The sequence below is a fragment of the Lepidothrix coronata genome, unplaced genomic scaffold (genome assembly GCF_001604755.1).
Source record: "Lepidothrix coronata isolate B3197 unplaced genomic scaffold, Lepidothrix_coronata-1.0 Scaffold13, whole genome shotgun sequence".
In the NCBI taxonomy this organism is placed as follows: Eukaryota; Metazoa; Chordata; class Aves; order Passeriformes; family Pipridae; genus Lepidothrix; species Lepidothrix coronata.
Window position 1 is genome coordinate 7,319,033 of NW_016690193.1, and position 24,931 is coordinate 7,343,963.

Sequence of the window (24,931 nt, forward strand, 5' to 3'; positions counted from 1 at the left end):
AAAGAGATGTTGGCAAAATATACTTTGCATATATTGTACTTATTAGTCAAATATCTGTCTACTTCCTGAGACACAAGTCTAAAAATATTTTTCAATCTATAAAGTTATAATACTTACAAAGAAGGTAAGTCTAGTATTTTTTAGATTTGAGCAATATTAGTTTCCATATAAAAATTATACGACAAAATCATTAAGCCTGAGTGTGACCATACCTACTTCTCACTTGTCTAAATTACAATGAAAAGCATAAAAAGAACATCACATTGCATTTTCAAGGTCCATTTTGTCATCCAGCATTAAATTCAAATCAACACTGCACAACAGCAGACTATGCTTTCAGAAATTATGGATGATAAATGCAGTAGGAACTCAAGGTAGCTTCATCTAATTAATTTATTGGAAGAACCACTAGCACATAAAATACAAATTCAGTTAAAGGATTATGGTAGTGTAGAGAATGGCTAGCTGTTCAATTAAAGATCTCATGTAGTTTTCCTGCAATCGTTTTTCCTCTTGGATCTTATATTCATTGATCTGCCAAGGGACATCTTAGATAACCTCCATGACTATTGCTCTCAACTATTTAGTCAAAATAGCATTGCTCCTTCTTGTTGAAAGATGACATAAAGGATTCAGAGCTCAGAAATAGATCTTCTAAATATCTCTTTTAAATACAGAACAACTCCGCATATCAATCACAAGATGTACTCTAAACAACATTTGTCTTGAGATTCCAAAATCCCTTTCCCTGCTCAAGGCTTAGATGCTATTTGCATTCATAAAATGAACTGTGTTGCAGGTTGCAATCAGCAAATCCAAAATTATTTTCTTTATGACTTCTTACTTTCCCATTTTTTCTAGGTTTAAATTGCATGCTTTTATTTTTTTCTCCTGATATTGATTTACAGAGATACATTATTTTACAACTACTTGCATTAGAATTGCCTGAGTCACAGGTTCATCTATTTCTCCTGATAGAGCTCTGATTATATTTCTTAAGGAATTTTTCCACTCATCCATCACTGATAGTCACTCTCAGACTTTATTTTCAGTCTCTCTTTTCCCCCTGCTGGACATTGTTCTCAGCATGACCAGAGAGGTATTAATCTTTTCTTCTTAGCACATGCAAGTACTCTACTCTGCTGAGTACCTGTCTTATCAAAAAACGTTCTTCATTCAGGTTTCTTTTTTTTTTAATGTCTACTGACTTACTATTGTAAATCCAAAATCATCTACTAGTTTACCATTAGAATTCCATATCGTGCACAGCAAAACTGATTTATTGGATACACTGGTTCAAATCATTTCAGATACTTAATTTGACTTACTAACTTGCATTTAAATACGGCTTTTGTGAGTTCCACTCTGGAAAACCCTATATGGATAAAAACAGACACTTGATGGCCTCGTGTTCATTTTCTGGATGCAGCTGGTAGCATCTATCTGGTCAAGCAGCTACAGGAAGACTATCCTCAGCAGTGGATTTTGTAGAGTATAAATAAAGTGTGCTTCACAGAAAGAGAGAAGAGAAGCAGACCTGCTAAGTGACAGAGGTGCATTATGCCTCTCTGCAATAAGAGGTGTCCAAGGTCATGCTGGATGGAGCTTTGAGTAACCCGGTCTAGTGGGTGGCACCCCTGCCAGTGGCAGAAGGGTTGCAACTAGATGACCTTTAAGGTCAGTTCTAACCCAAACCATTCTATTATTCTATGAAAAAGAGCAATACGGAGAGGAAGAGAGAGCGCGTGTGAATATACACGCTGGTGTAACTCTCCCCCAACAACTTTGCCTTTAGTTGGCTATGCCACATGACTCTTCCACTAATTACTACTAATATAACTACACCAGATAAGTACAGTTTCCATTATTCTCTATATTAACAAATAATGTAGAACGGAAACATAACAATTATGTTACTTCAGGCAGGATGTTACTTCATGCAGACCATGGAACACAGCTCATATTCCCAGTGAAGAAAATAGAGTTTAAAGAAGAGTTATGCCCTCATAAAAGTTGCATAAATTATTATGCACTGGCAAATGCAAACAATTTTGTTTCCATGACACAGCAGCAATTTTCTACAGAGCTTACATCTTGCCTGACCCTTGGTACACAACGTCCAGCTCGATCCTAGACATTCACAAACTGACGATGTGACAAAGTTAACACAGTCATTTAAACCGGTCAATGTTCTTAGTTGTTGTCTAACGCTATTTGGAGTTGCGCAAGTATGTACTGAAGTCAGCTTAAAGAGCCACTCACATGGCTTTCGCATTAGGCCTTAAATCAAAAATACTACACAGTCCTGTCCTTGTTGTAAGCAATGCTGCACATATATCCACATTATATCTATAGACAAACTTTCACATACTAGATAATTTACCAGGAATCTATTTTTTTTCTTTTTTTTTTTTCTTTAATGTAAACTCAATTAAAATGAAAACATTTTTGGATTTGCAAACACAAGCAAATTATTGTGCATTCCCAAAGTATAATAAGGCAGCAAAAGGCTTACAGATATGAATAAAAATTTTATGAATTATCCCATAAAAACCATGTCTGGAAGACTGTGCAAAGGCATTGTTTTCAAATTGTGAATTAAGGAAATAATTGTATATTAGACTAGCCGAATTGCTATGACTCTCACAACAGTATGAGATGTATTTGAGAGTTGATACTGGATGTCAGTGGAAGAAATTGAAAACAGTTCAACTGATAAGTTTCTACCTTTAAGAAGTTTCTTTGCTATTAAGAAAATGGTACTATTGCCTGCAAATGCAGTTAAAATGCTATTAAATACCTGTACTTTGAAATACATCCAAAAACTATTCACGTCTCTTCCTGCATCTTATTAGTAGTCAAGAAAATTCAGATGACCAAAACATTTAAAAATGCTGTCCAGAGCAGACCAATTTTTATTGTGAGCAGAGATGATTATCAGGTAATCAAGGAACTTTTTTCCATAGGCAAGTCTGAAGCAGTAATTTAGTGTTCATACTGATGAAAATACTCCCTGCAGAGATTCAAATCAGAGATGAAAACTCAGTCTCAGCAGCACAAGGAAAAACTATCAAGGCTCCTTTAAATAAATCCTTCCTTTGGAAGATTATTTATAAAACAAATGGGTATCTACTAAAAGGAAGTGGTATAACATAGCAACTTCTGGACACCAAGACTGCATAAAAAAGTGGAAAGAGCAGAGGCAGAAGGAATGAGACAATTTTCATTTTCCCCTTAAGAACCTCAAGAACTTCTGAGATTATCAATGTTCTTTCCCTCTTTAACTTCTTGAAACATTTCATTTCTACTCCACCCAAGATATTTTCCCCCACCCTTTATTTTTTTAAATTAAGCTAAAATTCAGTAGTTTGGAGTTTTGGGAAGGTGTTTTGGGGGGCCTTGGGGCTGTTTTTTTCTTGTTTATTTTAAATGTCTTTGAAGTTCCCTATACTAACATGTTGTTTGTACCTCTCATCTCCCTGGCACGTCCAGAGGACTGTGATAACACACATCCATTGAACATTGGCTGATTACTATCACTTTCTTCTGGTTACATAGTTGTCACTCTGGATTTTTAAAAAAAAAAAATGCATAATTAGTGATGGTAAATCTTCCTTCTGTGAAGACACAATTTCACAGCCAATATGTTTTCTAAACATATTAATATGTATAAACACATAAATTTAGTATTATTTATTGGTTTGCATATACAAATATATATACAAACAAGAACCTATGTGGATTAACTTACCTTAAAATCTAAGAGTTTTCTTCAGTGGCTATATACACTGGCACAAAGAAGCTAGCTAGATAACCTGGGCTTCATCAACTACTGCATCACAAACAATGATACAGAATAAAACCTTAAAATTTGCACAGCAAAACGAGTTCACTGTGTCCAGGTTTTGACTGGGACTGAGTTTATTATATGCACACCTTCCTGTGGTGTTAAGCTGCCTGCAGGTTAGACCACAACAGTTGAAATCTCAGGGTATTACATTCTTTCTGCAGCCACAGAGACTCCGATGGAGATGAGAAAGAAACATTCAATCTTAGAAAAAACATTGACCAAGGATACTTCAAGGAAGACCAAGCAGATTTTGAATACTAAATAAAAGAACACTGAGGTGACAGCAATTTGTCTCAACTGTCACACTTGTCATGTAAGAAAGGGGAAAAAAACTTGCTGATGCAGTTTTCAAAAATGCAAAACAAAGCAGAACAACAAAACATCAAGACTCAGTGAATATGTCTGCTGTATTTTACTCCCTAAAATATAAAGTAAGATGGAGGTTTCACATAATAGATGTGCATCCTCTGCAGGAGAGAAAATAAATCCTTCCAAGTAATTCATGTAGAAAAATTCTTCAATTTAGGAGTGTCTCACAGGGAACAAAACGCACAAAATATTCCAGTAGACTTGTTTTGTTTCTGGACTGAGACATATAAAGCCTGTCAACAGGAAATGGGATTCCTCAGGAAATCTCTGTCCCTGTATTCTGTTTCATCACAAACTAGTATTAGGTCTACCTGAACCTTAAAAGACCTACACACTCTGCTGAACATCACTATTCCTCAATTACAAATAAGCATATGAATTTAAAGGGAAGAACAGAACTCTCTTCTCTGGCAACTGTAATAGAGTCTGCATTTCAGAGGCCTGAGCCATCATTCCTAGAGTAATAATTTAGGAGTATTTAAAGTGTGCACACATTAAAAGTTTAATGTTAGGAATGTGCTAATCTGAACTTTAAAACACAGTGATTTGTTGAAACAAGCAGACCAAATTGAGCATAATGTCATCTCGGCATTCAGAAGTCCTTTTGAGAGTATAACTCATTCTGAAAATTCTAATAATCTATGAAACACGTTTTGTTAAGTTAACAGAATCTTCCTACATTCCTGAAGTTAGGAAAGCAATATGTGAGAAATGCAGAAAAAAATATTATTAGATAATTGTTCAGCCTTTTATTTGCACACAGATAATTTTCCATTTTTCCAACAGCTCAGATCAAAAGAGAAACTACTGCTCCATGGGTTTTCCATGGCTCCTATGAAGATACTTAAAAAAAAAAACAAAACAAAAAACACACACGATGAAGGAGCAGCTGCCCATTTTCAGCCCTCAGAGATCATCATTACCTAGCTCAATTTTGTATATCAAGGAAAAGATTAAAGAGGCAACAACAATCATAGCCTGTGAATATTTGTGCTGCTGTAAGACCCCTGTTTCTAGGACGCTTTTTAATCTATTAATCTGGTACTCAGATAAACCACCCTTAAATTTATATTGGTGGTTCGTTCCAGGCTACTTTTTATCATGACTGAGTACCAGTGATCTCTCAAGTCTGAGAGAAAGGAGAGAACAAGGCCAACCAATTCACAGACTGGAGTTGCCAACAATTTTATGCCAAGGAAAATGGTGAAATGCCTGTAGGAATGGATTTCTACAATTTATTTTGACAGGAATTCCATCATGATGGCTTCTTTGCTTTGTAGGGTGTTCTTTTGTTGTGTTTTTTTTTTGGGGGTTGTTGATTTTTACTTTTTTATTTAAGGACTATGACTCTACTCTTATTTCCATTTTAGTATCTCAGAATCTCATTTAGACTGCTGTCATTTCTGGGGAGTTGTTAGGTTTTATTCTACATGTTGTGTTAATTGATCATCCTGGCCTTGTAGTATTGCATCTACTTAGCTCTAGACAAAGAGAAGTTAATCCATCTGTTTCCTGCCACTACTACAATTTAAAAAAAAAAACAAATTGTTTTAAAATATTTTTTTTTGTGACAGCAGAAAGGATTTTCCAAAAACATTCCTCTTAATTTTTATTTACACAAATAATTTCTGTAAAATTTGCATTTAACTTCTTGTAAAGTGAATCTCCTCTTCCTTACCAGTCCAATAAGCAAATAAAAAGGGTTACAAATTAAAATTACTCACTTTCTCTTACAAGAAACAGAGAATTAAGATTCTTTATTCTTTGATTTATTCTCTGGCTTTTAGAAATAATAATACTCCATTCAGTCTTCTGCACTGAAAACCCAAGTCCTTAAATTATGCCTTATAAAAGAGCATTTAAATACTGCAAATACTGAACTGTTCATCAGGTGAACTCTTCATGAATTTTTTGGGTTATCATTATCATTTCAGTCTCATTCCTTTTCTCAAAATAGGAATAAAGCACTGTCTGAAGTTTAACAAAAACAAGCACAAAATAGATATCTATCTGTGCCACCATTCACTTCTCATTTAAAAAATTCCTTTAATTTCAAGCAAGGTCCAGAATGTTTGGTAAAAAATTGGTATACAGCTCAAGAAAATTGTTCATGTAGACTGAAAATGTATCTACAATGCATCCTAGCATCCCAATGCTTTGATCATCTAAATAACAGCATTGTCCAGGAAAACAGCCCTTTTTAGTCTATGTACCCAGGCTTTCATATTCCAGAAGCAAGTATGCAAAGTGGACACCATAGACTGGTCCCATCTACAGATCATTCATAGTACGAAAGAAATGTAAAGATGCACATCTAAGCCCCATGAGGCTTGAAAGTGTCTTTGTTGCCACCATCACTACTGCTATTTGCGAGTAAAACAACTAACAAAATTAACTTTTTTTTTTAACACTATTTTTGGGGCTGCAGTGGAAAGTTTTTTAACTCATCTCAAAGTAATATATGGCGTACATGTTGGTGTTACACAGAGAATACCAAGACAACTCTAATGACTATACATATTGTGCCTAGACACATGTCCATTTATCTATGAACTAAAAAAATTAATAAAGGTTGCAAGCTGTTATAACTAGCTATTTCAGTTGAATTCCTGAGTTTCCCATGTTAACTCAGGACTTAACAGTAATATCTATCACTGGTCTATATAGTCTTCCTGCTGCCTAGGAACAGGACTATACTATATTGTAAGTTCACAGAGATCAAAGGATTAATGGAAGTGCCTCTATTTTATTTCAAAAGTTATTTCTTAGTCGAATATAAACAGAATTAAGACCAAAAAAACCCTCGAAAAACCAACCAAACAAAAAACCCCAAACCACCACAACAAGCACATGAAATGTCATAAGAATTCCTTCTGATGTCTCCCTTTGTTTGCTTTTCAACTACCTATTCTCTACAAATACTGGACATAAACAAAGCAAGTCTAACTTTATTTTTTAAAAGTATCAACATTCTTGGTATATTTTTAAACTTTTTAACACTTTAATGGAGTCATACAAGAAAACCTTAAAAATATTAGTAAACTGGGAGGTAAACTTCCAAAACATATAGAGTAGGTAAACCACATCCAATGTAAGTGAGGAACTGACACCAGCTGCTATATTTACTCAACAAACAACCTGTCAGAGACAGACAATTTAACAAAATGCTGCACCATTTCACTATGCCTATGTCTAGAACAGTGGAGCTGGGAGTTCATGATTTCTGGGTCTGGATTTACAATTCAGGCAAATCCTAAAACCATTTCAGAAGAGCATTCAAATTTACTATCTTGTGTCCTTTTCTCTAATCCTCATTTTCTGTGGAATATATTAAGCAAGTAAGGCAGAAATCAGAACATGCATCATTAGGGATGACAATCCTAGGGCATACCAACAGGAAAAGCCCCAGCTCAGCATACAGGCATTCTATGATACATTAATTTAGGAGCCTTATTGTCAGCTCTCTGTTGCTACTTGTTGTCAATGAGTTACTTTCCATGTGAAAAAAACATTTTAAAGATTGAGTATACATTTTTGTTTTGATGTTAGACACATCCAGCATCTCTGTAAACCGTCCAAGGATCCTAATATGTCACTGGAACAGCTATGCAGCAGGATACCAGATAGCTTTATGAAGAGCCTAGGCTACAGCTTCTTTTTGAATCTTAGGGCCCAAACTATGAGGCCTGTGAAAGAGTATTTAAAATCATCAGAGTGGTTCCCCTTACTGCTGTTCTTTACCTTCCATTTGAGTACTAAAATTATCAAACAAGACAAGTGGGCAGCTCAAGACTTAGACTTGGCCTGAGATCTGTGATCTGAAAACAAACTTCACGACATTGACCTGATTGTATTTTGTAAAAGAACAAACATCACATTATTGGTAAAACCAGTGTGTTTTTAATAGTTTTGCATTTGTTTGGGGTTTTGTTTTGTTGGTTTTGGGGGTTTGGTGGGGTTTTTTTCTGTTTGGTTGGTTGGTTTGAAATAAATAAGCCTTAAAAAACCCCAAAACTTCTAACCCAGTATTTTCTCCTTTGGACTCCCTTTCACATCTTTCATGCTTGTAAATATAGCAAATATTCTTCACCTGACTGGCTTCAATGAACCTAATCTTCATTAGACTCAGTAGGAAGATCCTGAATTAGATCCTGAGTTCACTCAAATAGTAGTGTCAGAGAAACATCCATACTACAGTCCTTGGTACTTCAAAGTTTTTGTAAACAAAAGTCTGAAACATGTGGTCTTTAGTTTCTTAAAAAAATACTTCAAGTACTGTTAAAATTAAAGAAAGCATTAGCATTCTATAGAGAGTATGTGTCACTTATGTTCGCTCAAATATTTAATCTATATCAATGTCACGTACTCAGTATTATTAGGGACCTAAAACCTTTTACCAGTTTTTTTTTCCTACAGGATTTATCACAAAAATGTTTTCCCAACTATCATAGCTAAAATGTCTGCTTTAAAACTTCATCATACAGTAAAAAAAAAGATAGATATATTCCCAGTGCGGTCATTCACCATCTGTTTAAGCAAATACACTTAAAGATGCTTCTACAATTGTGATAAAGCAACAGCAAATCTAAGAGCACACAGAGCTCATATTCTAAAATGATGATTGTACAGCTATAGTTTGCATCATTAGAGACCAATAAAAATCTTTATGCTCCTTTTGAAAATCAAGGACATTTATCAAAGAGAAGATGGAATAGGAAAATAACATAGAACTGATTCATTCAGGAGTTGTCTTAAATTTAGAAGCACTAATGAAACAACTTCTTGACCATAATTAGTATTTAACACTGCAAAGATGACTTTTCCTACTTTCAGATTTTTTTTTCCAACATACAAAGCTTGCCATTCTATTAGATTCCAAGACTGTTTCTTTCTCCTTTTCCAGGTGGGATTAAGAATATAGAATTTACTTGTGCTCATGATTAACAACAGTTCTGCTATTCTCTGTGCATTTAGATTTTTATTTTTCTAATTATCCAAGTGATCACTAGGAGATGCTAATTCATAGCTTCCTGCTTCACAGTGAAATATCCTGGCAAACAAAGGCTGAATAATAAATGAAAACTTACAATTTTACTAGTCAATAGCTCTTTTTCTATTCTGTACAACTAACATTATTGGTTTGATATCAAATCTGTATTAAAACACTGCTAATAGCAAAACTTCTATAGACTGCCTCTTTACCAGGAGTCTTAGTAATAACCCTATAGAGAATACAGCTAAGAATTCTACTGCTTTAAGGCCAACATCAGCAGTTTCCTTTGGTAAAAATACTTTTTCTTGTTGAGATTCAACAGACTTGGTCTCTAAATGGTGAAAAGAAAAAAAATCTCCACCATCTGTTCCCGCCCTGAGGGAAACAAACTTTCCTGGCAGTATATAGTTCAGGATTTAATTGCACCCAAAGCCAATACAAGTACATGCAAAAATATGAAACATCATTCTTAGTAAGTGGAAGTTTTGTATAATTTTACTTTAGCTTATTTCTTTGGGCTACAGCTTAACCTATTTTTGCTGCAATCTGTTTTCCTTTATTTCTATTGTTTGCTTTCAACAATTTTAAATGAAATACGTATTATCATTCCAGATAAAGAGAAGAATAAAGGATCTAATTAGATTTCATCACCCAATTTATCAAATTTTATTTACTCTGTGCTTGAGTATCAGGAAAAGTACATTTGCTAAGAGAGCAGGCTAGTTTCTTAATGAAAAGTAAAAACTTCAAATAATATAAATTTTACACATTTCATAGAAATTAATTATAAATAGCCAGTAACAAAGCTCTGTCTTCAAAGACAGTGAAAGGGAGAAATTCAGAGTCAAACAAAGAGAGAACTAAATTACACAGACGCAAAAACAAACTATTTTGATTTCCTGAGATTAGTCTTTCAAAATCAGTTTCAGCTGGAGGACCCTTTTAGCCATTCCATATAAATTTCAATATGAGCCATGTCTGTTTTATCTCAGAACAAAATCTGTCCCTGACAATATACTCCATTTTAATTGCAGTTTATGTCAAAAGGAGTATTCTATGGTATCAACAATTCCATTAAAAATAAAATGCTGTCATTGAATCACTTATTAAGCTCTCTGCCACACTTTATATTATTGTCTTTTACCTGCAACGCTTTCTGTTAATATAGTAACGATATAAACACTGGCTACAGGGGTATAAATACTTTATTTTTTCAACTACAGTAATATACTTATTATACAAAAACTGCCAAGTCCTGGAAGTAAATAAAATATATACGCTACAGCGTTCATAAAAATTGTGCTATTTTATTTATTTACCTGTCTGTGACAAAATTAACAGAGTATACTGCCCAAGTCTTCGCCTGTAGAAACTGCTTGTAGCTAATTGTTTTCTGATTACTTCTAACACTTGTTCATGCCATGACTTCCAAAATTAAAAGCATAATAATAACAACCTGATAGCTGCCATCACAAGCATGGTACTAGGAAGTTATCTTTGTACCACAATGTGTTCTAGTCACAAGATGAGACGAATCAAAAGGAAAAACTGAAAATCATCTAGGTAGTGATCTACTAAGATTTTGAATTTGGAAGTATCTGGCTCTTGCATCTCCTTACTTATACTCTGCACTTTCTATTAGATTCCAAGAAAGCTGAAAAAAACCAATATTGACAGATATTGACAGAATTTACCTAAACTAGGCACTATCAACCGAGCAGATTAAGTTTCTTTGAACTATAGTCCATTTCTCAGATTCCACTAACGTGCTACAAGTTCAAAACAAGCAAATAACTCTGAAAAGGTAACATTAGTTTCCTAGGTTTAGTTTACCATAAACCCACAAATATTTCTATTATCCTATATTCAAAGAGAGCAGCAGGCCACAAGAGAAAGCTTTTAACTTACAGGTTTTATCTACTGTAGATTTATTTACCCCTTCCATTATTAGCTACTAGAGTAGCTAATTAAAAAATCATTTTTTCATGCCTACTTCTCTTCAGTGTTTGTAAAAGAAGCTACAGCTTTTTTCAAGTTGGTACACCATACACTAGCCAACTTGAATTACAAATATCAAGCCAATGCCTTGTATATGCATCCAATTGCTAATGATTTTTAAAGGCCAACAATATGTTCCATCAGAAATATTTCCCACAAGACCTAATGATAATTCTGACATTATTAACTGAAACTTTTTAAGGTTTACATTAAAAAGCCAATGTGAATTAACACTTTGTGCTTACTCTAAACTGTGAAATTATGTATCTGCCTAAAGATTTCCTTTGTTTATTATAAATTTATGACAAAAGTTTGAATTTAGTTTGATTTACTGCATAATAATTTTCACTATCCCATAGTACAGAATTTGATATTAAAAACTGAGGATACAGAGATGACTTGAACCATACTTGTACAATCTTTGTACTGCTAGCAACGTGTTAACATTTACGACGCTACTGAAAAAGCAGGAAGAGAGCAAACAATATCTCTCTTGTGACCAGGGCTGTACTAGCTGCAGGTCCAAGTTACCAGGTTAGAAGCAAGTGCACTAGTAGGACTCTAATGCCACCTCTCCACTGATCATACTTTTGCCAGAACTCTACTTCTGATCTCTCCAATTCTTCCTCAACAGTACCGGAAACTACTGGCTGAATTTTAGCACTGTGTGCTACATTCTGCTTCTTCAAAACCAGGTTGAAGATGAATAAGTAAGAATGTTTTTTAGAGATGCTTATCCACAGAATGGTTGAGGTTGAAAGAGACCTTCAGAAATCATCTGGTGCTACAACATCAATATTGGAAGCATTAAAAGTTTTAAAATTTTCTGTCACTGAAAATCTGTGATGTCCACAATCTATCTCTTTGTGTGGTGTCAAACAGCAGTGATGACCTTACAAGAAATCGTAAATTTCATTAAGTTTTGTACAGATATAATCTAGAGAACACCAATTCCTCATCACTATATGAATGCAGAATATATGACAGGTTAGAGCTGATTAACACACTCCAGCATTGAAGGAACTGATATATAGAGATTGGGACTGCTTCAGGCACTGAAAACAAGGGATGTCTTGGCAGTATATCTTTAGGTAGTCAAAAAACCCAAGCCTATATTCATAACATGTTTGAGGCTTGTCATTGCCCCATCCTGCATTTTAGGGGTATGAATTTAATGCAAAGGAGGAAAGAAAAAGTAGAGGTTCAAGCTCTAGTTGCAAACTGGTACAATATCACCGAGAGCAATGGTGCAGGGTCTGCTGAATGTTTAGTTTTTAAATTAAGCTTGTGATATGCAGGTTCTCACAAATATCTTGAACTTAGCTCCACTCTAAAGATTTAGTAGTAGATATTACATATGTAGGCCTTTCATGACAGTTAGTTTACACAATTCAAGATGATTGTGTACAATTTAAGAGAGACAAATTGTGTCAAATCTTGCACAGATGTTGGAGGAAAACCAGCCAGTTTTCCAAATCACATGAGTAATGCAGCTCAAGAAAATGAATCGTGGGGAGAGAAGACTACAGTAACTGTTAAAATTTAGCATGGCTTCAAAGCACATCAAAAAGGACCAGTTTTTCATTGGTTAGAGCATCACTTTCCAACAAAGTGCTGAAGAAGCAGTACACCTGCCATTAAAACTGATTTTCACTGCTCTGTGAATGTACAATTACTAATGTTAATAGTTAAAAACATACACAATCCCTGCATGAATTCAGTATTTAAGATTAATTTCTCAAGTGTTGCACTAAGTGAACATGTGAGATCATGAGCTGAATTACTAATCTCAGTAAAATAATTCCTATGCTCTATTAAACTCCTTTTGAGATCAACCAGAATCCTTCTTACTTCTTAGTCTTCTGATAGGGCTCTGAAAGACTTTTGGTATTTGTTTTCACTATCTGGTTTATGTTTAGCATACAACTTGAGTGATAGCTGAAGCTTGACAGTTTATCAGCAGCAACCTTAAGGGTGTATGCTATCTGCAGGAATTCAAGCTTTCAGAAAGAGTGTAATAATGATGTTTTTGAGAATTTCAACAGAGAAGCCAAATAATAGCCAAAGTAAAAAAGCAAATACATCTTCAAAAATAAGATCTTTTGCAATGAAAATACTCCAGCACAATGTTACTCAATTTAACATGTCATAAATTTCTTTTGAAAGACTGGCTAATGATCAACTTTAAATAATGACTGTTCAAGATTTACATTTAAGACAAGATGAGATATGTCCTGCAGTGAAACTAGCAACATGACAGAGACTTGCTTGCTTTTGAAGTATATGAACATCAAATGGGATTAAATAAATGTCAGTGCTTCTAAATTAGTGTGTCAATATTTCAGGACCCAGTCTAAGACCACACTCACCTAGGGCACAAATCACATATACACACAAAAAATTAAAATCTTTGAACTAATCCTGTTGAAGTCATGGTAGAGGCTACATCAGTATTCTAGATCTTTTCTGTGGGCTACTGTTGGGATTTAGTTCACTTCAATTCACTCCTCCCAGCCCTTTTTCAAAAGGAAAAGCCTACAGCCTTTTCCCTAGTATTTACATTCTGCTTCTGATATCCTATGTTGCTTTTACTCATGAGGTCTGCTATGTATCAAACACCAAAGCTTGTTTTGAATCTGTTGCCACTTACTTATTCAATCATTTTTATTTCTTTCACTGGAATACAAGGCAGCCTATTCATATCCACTCTTAGTATGCCCTGATGATTTTTTAAGATGCCTCCATATCCCCTTCAAGCCATTTGCTACATTTGGTCATTCCTGCTAGTGTCTTCTGAACTTTTTCCAGTCTGCCCATACTTATTCTGAATTTTTCCAGTCAGCTCTTGTCCTCACTGCCCTGAATAGCTTAGTCTCAGGAGCAAACTTTCTTGCCTAAGCTTCTACTCTCTCCTTGGGAACAGCCTGAAAATCAAATGTTATAGCAGTCTTCTGAAATCTAGACATTTTAGTAATAGTAGTGAGAAATCTGAAGCTCACAGACTATTTAAAAAATTCAAATATTCGCCAAATGAAAAATGAGAGAAAAATAGAAAGTGAAGAATTTTAAGTATTGTTAACATCATAAGAATGCTACAGAAGCTACTTATAAATAAAAAGCTTACATATGAAGTAAACTTTATTCCAGAAATATTCTATAAAATTCATAATATACAGGAGTATTTGTTACATTCCTGAAGATTCCAAGCAAATTGCCATTTGTCATAATGATTGAGTGCATCACTGAATAGAAATAAATATAGTGTAAACAGCTCAGCATGCAAAGAAAATATGAGATGAAGTTTGTCATGGGGAATTTTTTAGTCTCTCATGTATATTTACTGGCCTGGGTTTAAGAAAATGAAGCAAAAGAAGTAAATACAAAAATGAAAATATAACTGAAACTTATTTGACATCCAGATTTTGACATTCACTACCCGGTACATTGTCCCACACAGGAGTCCAACTGAACTTTATAGAAGCTGAAGAATGGTGTTTCCAGCCTTCTAAATTCCCCACAAAGCCATTAATTTCTCGGTGCCACTTCACATAGTAAAGACAGGGGTGGAGGCATCCTTCTGAATCACCACCCTCTGAGGCTCGTTAAAGCTACAGCTAGCAACAGCCAGGAAGGGGTCAGACAAATGCATCAAACCCAGTGTGAGTCAGATAGTTGGTTTGCTTTTCTTACAGCAAACTGAACCTGCTCTGAAACACAAAGTGAGTGGCTTGGGAACATCCAGGACACAAGAAGCAGAAAGCATACAGAGGCCATCTAGCCTGTGCATGCTCTTATGTTCATGCCCTGGAGGAACTATCTATTCACCAAGCAAACAAAAGCAGTGCCAATCAGCATATCAGAATTCCCAGCTCATATGGTCAATATCAGAACTAAAGAATAATCTAACCTTTGAACTTTGAATGCTGTCATTAATATTTCCTTTAGTTCCTCATTCATGTTTCTTCTTCCTATCACTGAACTCGGCATCCTGGTAGTTGACCATGTCTTTTTTTCCTCATTGATATTCTTAGAAAGTTCCTTAGACCACAAAGCATTTTCTAAAGAGTTCTCTTACATTATTAAAATAATCCTAAATACTTAACATTTTTAGATAGTTAAGGCCTAAGAGCTCTTCTGAAAGCGACTGCAAAACTTTCATTGACTAACATGCAGTTACAGAACACTGGACTTTATTGGTGGGAAATAGAAGACTCTGCAGGCACAGAAAATACTTCTCATCTAGAAACATAGAAAGGGAATTAAAAGTAAATATCTTCTCCACAGAATACATTTTGATTCTATATGAGAAGAAATTGAGACAGCTTATTAAGTAATTCTCAGGGTCACAGTCAACGTCTAACCAAGCCATTAGAAAAATCTTTGCATTCATTTCATCATGACATGCCAATAAGTAACTGATGGAAAAATTACAGTAGGAGTGGAGAAAAAGTAATTTCTAATTTAGTATGGCCATTATCTTGATCCATGTCAAAAATGTACAATTTGCATAAAAGTCTCAATCACCCAGGAAAAACAAGGAGATATTTAAAACTTTCAACTTCAATTACCTTTTATGCCTGTGTTGCACACATTTTGGAAAAATGGGTGATTTAATTTGGTGTGAAGAAATAAAGCTAGCAAGTGACAATGAAAAAAAGGAAATGAATCTGGTGATAAATAATCTAAAATAAAAGACAGGTAATGGACAAGAATTTGAAGTTTCAGCTTAAAAAAAACAGCATGTCAGCAGAGTACAGCTTTGAAACAGCTAAGTTTTGCTACCTTAAAATACGTTTATCAAATGTTTCAGACATGGCTCCCTGTGAAAGATTTGATGGTTTTTGTCCGTGTTGTTCCATGCACAACTCAGCTAAGACGTACATTTCTCAGTGATGCTAATGGAGTTTCAACATATAAGCCAAAGATCTTTCTCATTTAGGAAGTCAATCCTTTAACTCCACTTATCATGTAAGTGTTTAAAAGAGCAATTTTCAAACCATTAAGTAGAACTCATGATTTTTGAGATCAACTATAAATCATTCAGTTACGAGACGTATTATTTAAATAATTATAGCTACCTAACTGCTATTGTAATGTTAATCAGGTATATAGAACATTTGCTTATAAAATTTTATTCTTCACATGCAGAATACTAAAGTGTTTTCTGGTAACCTTACTCTTTTAAATAAGGTGTATTTCTCAGCTTCGCTGATCTTGAGCTCCATAGCCAATCTAAAACTAAAAATTTATGCAAGAAGAAATATTTTCCCCTGAAGGGGGAGGGTTGGAGAAGAAGGAATCAACCCAGTAGGAGGATTTGAAACCCAAAAACCACAAAGCATGACCTTGCTAGAGATAAAATTTAGAACAGATAAAATATATTAAAAAAAATACTAAGTTCACAACGGTTTGATCTGAAAATCAATGATTAGCAATAAACCAGAAAGTAAAAATATTTAATTGCTGTCATAATATAGTCATTGTTGACAGTGACTACCTTATCATCTTGCAGGTATCCTTGTAGGAATCTCTTTCCCCTCACGCCCTGCCACAGTGCAGATTAGCCTCTATTGAAGAATTTTGTGAAAGCCTAAACAAAATGCTCAGAATATTTTTTTTCTGAATGCAAGATCTTTTTTGTATTTCTCTGGCTTCAGAAGTAGGTCTTTGAAGTGAGATCATTTGTACTAGAGGATGTCTGCTAAACTAATAAAGAAGACAGATGGCAGTGCTCTTCTGACACCATCAAGTGTCTCATCACCCTCACAATAAAAAATTTCTTCCAACTATCTAGCCTAGATTTCCCCTCTTTCAGTTTGTACCCATTGTTCCTTGACCTATCCCTACAGTTCCTGATGAAGAATGCCTCCCTGGCTTCTCTGTAACCCTCCTTCATGTACTGGAAGGTTGTTGTGAAGTCTCCATGCAACCTTCTGCAGGTTGAACACCCAAACTTTCTCAGCCTGTCTTCATAGGGGAGGTGCTCCACTCCTCTTATCAACCTCATGGTACACCTCTGACTTGCTCCAACAGTTCCACATCCTTCCTATGTTGGGAACACAGGAATCGTAAGTCGTACTCTCAGTGGGGTCTCACCAGAGCAGAGTAGAGAGGTAGAATCACCTCCTTCAAGTTGCTGGCCATGCTTCTTTTGATGCAGCCCAGGATTCAACTGGCTTTCTGGGATTTGAGCACAAATTGACAGCTCACGTTGAATTTTTCATCAGCCATTACACTCATGTCTTTCTACACAGGGTTCCCCCTCAATCACTCCTCCACCCAACCTGCAGGTGTACCTGGGATTGCCATGACCCAGGTGTAGGACCTCACACTTTGCTTTGTTGAACTTCACGAGGTTTGCATCAGCCCACCTCTCAAGTCCTTCCCTCCAGCATGTTTGTTGCACAACACCACGGTGTCATCAGCAAAGCTGCTGAGAGTGTACTTGATCCCACTGTCCACACTGTCCATGTTGCTGACAAAGATCAGATACTGCTCAACAGTACAGGCCCAGTAATGACCACTACAGGGCACCACTCACCACTGGTCTCCACATGGACAGTGAGCTGTATTTGTGCATCAGAGCTTGGATTTGGTAAAAAAAAGCCCAATTCTTCATTTAAATGACAATTCCTCAATGATAAATGTAGTGAAAAATCCAACTTTTAAAATTTTTAAACTGGTTTCATTTGAACAACCTTTTACTAGTATTTTAACCAGAATTTACAAGATTGTATTCAAGTGAAATATTGTAATTTAAATGAATGTTCCCTACAAAGGTGAATTTCATTTAACAGAAATATTTTAGTAAACTTCTTTCTGTGGTGATAGTAGTTATTAGCTGGTATTACTCAGGGTGCAAATATATCCACAGCATAGAAGAATGTTAACAAAAATAGGGCAGTCTTTAAAAAGAATATGAATCAATTCATCCCCAGGTAGACTAATTAAAAAGGGCCTTACTTAAAAACATTCCCCCTCCCCTCCAAAACCATCCACCTGTTTTAACCAGTAAAAACATGCTGCAAATCTGTCAAAGTACTCATAAATATGCTTAATCAATGTCTGTATTGGCAGAGTTCCAGAAACATGCAAGGTGTGCTCAAATTACACAGAAAAAGGCAAGTTGCTATTGTTGACATCTTCAGCATAAAATACTTAATACAAGATGTATCTGACAGCATTCAGGCTGGCATCTCTCTGCATTCAGAAGACTGAAGCATAACCAAACTTGCTGTCTTAAGTATACAAGTAAACTCTTCATTGTCCAAATTCAAAGCAAGGAAGACCCCTTTAGCTATGAACAAGCTGCTGGTCTATCAACTTCAATACCAAATACAACCACAGGTCCTGCAACCTTCCAAAACCCCTCTGAAATCCTAAATTCTGTTTTTTCCCCGTAACAAAAATTAACATCCTTCTGGCATTGGGAGTGTAAGTGCATTCAGATGAATGAGGTCAGCAACAACATTTGTAAGGTAAGCTGCCATAGATTAGTTTCCATGAGACAACTGGTTTATTCAGGTTAAAAAGGGGTGATTGCCCAGAGGACTGAGTATAAATAAAAGGAAAAAACAGAATCCATAAGATATCTCTGGAGTGCAATACTTACCGTATTAACTTTGAGTCATTTATTCACTGTACGCTCAGTGCAAACTCCATAGAGATTTAATTGAACTGCTTGAAAAAACATACTCGATAGCAATATTCCAGGTATTGTTCAGCCACACTTACCTTTAAAGAAACAGTCTTCATTGTGTACAATGGTGACCTTTTGCTTTTTCAGACAGGCAGCTCTGTGCACTTCGCAGTGGTTTTGATAGAATTCTCCATCAGAACCACACACAGGCTTGTAATGTGGCTTGCAGTGCTCCATGCACAGACACTCAGCTTGACCAGTCTTCCCATTCACAACGCAGTGTCTGCCCAGACCACAGTACTTGTTTTCACATGATCCAAAAAGGCCATCCTGACCAAGATACCCTTAAAAAAAAAAAAAAGCTTGTTTATTAATTACATTTTGTTTAACTGCATGCAAGATATAAAAAGGATTGAATTGTGTACATAAAGTGACACTACGTCTTTTGTTCCATCCTTGACTAATATTTAACATAGGTCAGCCTGAAATGAAACAAATTTAGTCTCTTTATCATAACTTTTATGCTTTCATTCATCATCATATATTAACTGTAATTAAGAGCATGATCTAGTAACAAGATTTACTCTTCATTAAAAAAACCCCAACACAGTAAATCATGTATTTTTAAATGCGTATTGAAGTTTTTCACTTTAAGATCGCTATACTATTGCATGTAATAGAACAATGCATTCTCTAGAATTTACATCATAGAATATATCAAGTTGGAAGGGACTCATAAGGATCATTGAGTCCAACACTATGCTTCTCACAGGACAACCAAAAACTAAACCATATGACTAAAAACATCATCCAGAAGCTCAGCAAACTCTGACAGGAAGATAAAATAGACATTCACACATGAAGACTGAACACAAGAATAACTAGAGCTGGGACAAGGCTCTTAACCAACACATAGAATTAAAAAAAAATAAAACAACAAAACCTCTGACAGCAATATAGTAACATTTGAGGGAACAGAGCATGGATGAGCAGGACATTCAAGTGAATAGTGACTAGGAGTTAAATGACCCTCTAGCAGAATTTCAGTGAAGACAAATGTGATTTGGATAGCAAACAGAGCTTTAAGAGTGCAACAGTAAAGAAGTTTCTGCTGGCCACAACGTCCAGTTCCTTCTGCTCCTAAAACATGGAAATGGATTGTCTACATTAGGCTGCCAAAGCCACCTCTCCACTTTCTATCCCGTCTGTGTTGCTGCCACCATGTAAGATAAGGACTATTTGTCAGGAGCAGATCTCTTGGTGAAAGACAAAGTTCAGTGCACAATAATACTTCCTTATTATACCCTCAGTTTCCATTTTGACTGCCATGAACTGTGGCTTTTTGGCAAGGGAAAGGGTATGATGTGAAAAACGAAAACAGAATTGTCAATTGCAACTACCAAAACTTCAACTACATAGGTGTTCTGATAACAGGTGTTCTGAATTGCGTCCTAAAATAAGCATAAAAATACTAAAATGCCTTCAAATATGGAAATAGACACTGCCCTTCACAGTTATTTCCTTTTATTCTCTCACTCCACACTCCTAATCTCCAGAATAAACACCTAGCATTTTAATTCCTTGCAATACTTTCCTTATCCTCACAGCCTAGCTGAATAGTACTTGGTTAACCCATACAAAAATGGTGTGAGCAAACAAATCACAATGCATAATTTCGTAATTATTTGGTCATATTAGATTCATTTCCTGTAGTGAAGTGCTAACACGTTAGTACCATAGTTTGACGCACATTTCTTGTAACCATGGAGAATTTATGTTCTTCATTTTAGTAGCAGAAAAAAAATCTTACCACTTTTTCTTCTTAAGCTTACAGGTCTATTAGACAACCGTGCTTTGATTTCTTGCTTTCTCATACAGCACAGATTTTCTAGACTTAATGTACCACAGAAAGCACGCAACCATAAAATTGGGTCTAATGACATGCTTTCGTTATATTACTTGATAACAATTTCAGCACAAAGTTAAGGGGACTACATATCCATCTCAGGTGTTATATGGCTGATACAGCTATACTACAGTGATTTTTATTCACATGTATAGCCCAGACTGATGGTGAGTTTAAGTGCTCACACCCCAAACTGAGTTGAAATAGGCAAACCCAATTCAATATTAAAATTTCCTATAAGTTTTTGAAAATATTTCTCCTTGTGCCTATGTATCACCACTATTACAAGAAACAGACATTAATTGACAGAAATTAATGTAAACTCAATTTTCTTCTACTAGTGCCAACCTCAAATAAGATCTTCAATGTCCAAGAGTGCTTTAAAGCATAGGTCATGTACACATATTGCAGAACTTAAGAACAACTTTGAAGTGATGGAATTTGTACAGTTCAAAGCCAAAGTCCATAAATCATTATTGTTTTTGCTTTCTGAATGGAAAATAAAGATCTCAGTCTGACAACCTCTCTGAATTATTGACGAGTGTGTGGTGACTCAACAATACACTGTGTTGTATGTTGCTATGAAAATACAATCAATTTAAGACTACACTTGGGACTTCATTTTAGTACTATAATTGAATCTGATGCCTGAATGCAAAACAGCTTCTTTCAGATAAGGGAGAATGATTTACATAATATATACACGATATACATGATATATAACATGTAATAAACACTTGAAGAAAAGTACCAAGATCAGTGTTTACAAAGCCATAGTGCTGTCTACTCTCTTGTATAGTTCCGAATCATGGGTCATCTACCGCCATCACCTGCGTCTCCTGGAACGCTTCCATCAACGCTGCCTCTGAACAATCCTAAACATCCACTGGCCAGATTATGTGACCAATACATCTGTTCTAGAACAAACAGCAGTCACTAGTATTGAGGCCATGTTGCTGAGAACACAGCTGCGCTGGGCAGGGCACGTCTCGAGGATGAAAGATCCTTCCCTAAGATCTTGCTCTATGGCGAACTTGCCACCAGCTGCTGCAAGAGAGGAGCCCTGAAGAAAAGATACAAGGACTCCCTGAAACAACATCTCAGCTTTGGCCATATTGATCATCATAACTGGTCTACTCTGGCCTCAAATCGGGAGCTCTGGAGACACACCATCTATAACACTGCCATTTCCTTTGAGAACACACGCAGGATCACTCTCGAGGAGAAAAGACAACGCAGAAAGAACCGTGTCTTGCTGAATACACCACCTAAGGAGTCTTTCTGCTGTGCCTTTTGCAATCGGATATGTCTATCTCGTATTGGCCTCATAAGCCACCAGCATGGTTGTAAAAAATGTGGATAGAGCCTTCCTAAATCTTTGTTTGCAAAGCCTAGCCATGATGATGATGATGAACATGTACATGATTTTTATAATATTGGTATATGTCAATGTATACGAATTATGGACAGCAATAAACAAGTAATATTTTTGCCCTAATGAAAAACTATATTTGTTATGAAATATTTTATAAATATTTCAATTTTACACCATTAACTATTCAAAAACAATACATATATTTTCATACATATCTGCATATGCAACTTCTTCAGTTGAGGGCTGTAGTAAAATTCCCATTGACCTCAATAGAGGCAGGATTCTTCCTCCAGATATAGCTGGAGGTCTTAAGTTATAGCCTCAGGTTTAACAGCTTTAAGAAACACTGTTCTGTGCAGAAAAGGAGCAGCTATGTAGACTATCAAATAGTTTATAGTACATACAGTAAATATTTAAGAAGAAAGAGTTTAAAAGTATACTCTGAAACAGTCCACCAACCAGTGGTTATCAGATTACCAGATCACTCATAGCAAAAAAAATAAGTAAAATCCATGCAATTGCAAATGAGGTGACAAAATGTTCACAAACATAAATTTGAACTAAAGTGCACCCAATTCTGAAAATTTAAACAAACCAATAAATTCAAAATAGTTACTGTGAGATACTAATAAAAGAGTTTAGACAGTAAACCAAAGAAACAAAATAACCCAACTTAAGTAAAACCAACTTCTACTGCTTTTCACTGCTCCAGCTCAACTTGCAAGAATCACTATATTTGACAAATCCTTTTTATTTTATATTTCCAAAAAACATAATTCCATAAGTTTCATCTTGGAATAGAACTGATAAAAAGTTACAAGAATCTTGCAATTAACAATAAAACCCTATGTTTTCAACCAATATGGGCCATGACTTGCAGCCCATTCATGAAATGTCTGACTGTTTCAGTGACTCTCAGGAAATCAAGACTACTACTTTTCCTTCCTGGAATTATTTTTAATGGAGGTATACTTTTGATAGTATGATAATGGAAAAAGGTTGGGATTTTTTAATTTTTCTGGGGGGTTTAGGAGGTTTGTTTTTGTTGGTTTTTTTTTTGTTTAGTTGAGTATTCTGAATGACAGTGTAGACAAGTCTCCTGAGATAAAATTGTTTAGGATGCAGCACCCATTCAGGAGACCATCACCATCACAAACACCAAGTGTTTCTGAGGGTTGTTCTTCTGTCTAAGCATTTAAATTTAGAAACTGAACTAGTAAAAGGTGAACTTCAGTTTCTATATTTAGATATAACTCAATAATTTAGTAGAGAAGGCAAGCAGCCTGGCATATTCAATATTAGGAGAATAAAAACCAGTCAGGATGACAAATAATCTAGTCAGGAATGCTAGTATTTTTCCAGCAATTTGTTATTGCTTATGTGATGAGAGATAAGTCTATATTTGTCAAATACCACAACACAACAATAGGAAAGTGTGCACCCATATTAGCAACGTATACTGAATTTTCAGCCAAAAAACTATAATATCTATGCATTCTGAGTGTATCTACAGTACTGTAGGAAACAAAATGTATTTTGTTCCATTTGAAAGTAAGGTAGAAAACATTTAAAAATTATCATTGCTTTATGTTAAAAAAAATATCTTATTCAAGAACTATCAGTAGAAGTGTATTATGGCCAAGACAGCCAAAGCAGTCCCATAGATTTTTCAGATTCTCTTGAAATTTAAAACTCTTAACAGATATAAAATTAAATAACAAATAAAAATAAAAGGTTTTTTGTTTTAAAAAGTGTGAGAAAATTAAACTCTTTTAGCTTTTAAGAAAAAAATATAGAGTTTCAAATCGTCAGTTGGGATTCCTCATACAGGTTTCCTATTTAAAGGTTAGTTTTGCAGCACCCAGAGTTCAGCAAGCTCTAGGTCACACTTGAATAATTTACAGTTGGGAATTAAGTGGATGTTTTAGCATGCAAAAGACTCACAGAAATCTACACTTTTCCCTTTTAACTAATCAGTTTAAAGAAACATTCCACACGGAAACTTTGGAAATTTATGAGAGAATGAATCACCATGTTCTACAGTTGGCCCTGGGCTGGAACACACATAAGCTCTCTGTATGTTAAATCCTCTCTCACAGACTTACTGGTTTTTTATTTGTCTAACAACATGATTTGCATTCATGGCTTCCATCACAACTCACTGCATTACCTACGTGTCATGTAAAACAAAGTGGGAGCTGTTTTTGGAAATAATGCATAGATATTTGTGTACTATGGTTATTTGTACTATTTGTAACTAGTGGTTATTACTGGTGTCCTATTCCCCCCTCTTTTATTTTTTTTTATTATCTTTGTTTAATACACTACCTATGAAAGGCCCAACCAAGACTGTAACCATTACTTTGGTAAGTGTTCAGTGTAGTCTCAAGTTTCACATAAAACAGAAAATATGTCAGGGACATTAGTGGGAAGAAGGAAGGAAAAAAAAAAGGAAAAAAAAAGGAGCAAATAAGATTGATCACCACCTACCAACACTCATAGGGCATTAACACCGAGCATGACCTCAGTATGAAGTGTATCTGCTCATAAATATTAAAGCTCTAGACTTTTTCTATTCTTAAACTACAGTATTTTAGCAGCAGTTCTTTAACAAATTTTGATTTCAGTAGCAAGAACAGCTTGTAATTACATGGACTGAGCATGACACTAAATCTGCATTACTCATTATCCAGCACTCTTGGTATATGAAATTCTTCAGTAATTTAGCATTTATTTTGGCTAGGAATATTTTGGGTAGGGGAAAAATATATATTCTAAAATATTGGATATATATTCTAAAA

At 35.2% G+C, this 24,931-nt stretch overlaps 1 protein-coding gene across 5 annotated transcripts in view; it reads right to left on the reverse strand.

Moving 5' to 3' along the window:
- Positions 1 to 24,931, reverse strand: part of FSTL5 (follistatin like 5) — a 291,375-nt gene that overhangs the window by 184,111 nt on the left and 82,333 nt on the right. For all 5 annotated transcript variants that reach the window (XM_017806036.1, XM_017806035.1, XM_017806033.1 and 2 more), the window contains exon 4: positions 18,945 to 19,193. In XM_017806036.1, coding sequence (XP_017661525.1) covers positions 18,945 to 19,193 — 249 coding nt within the window. The remainder of the gene's footprint in view (positions 1 to 18,944; positions 19,194 to 24,931) is intronic.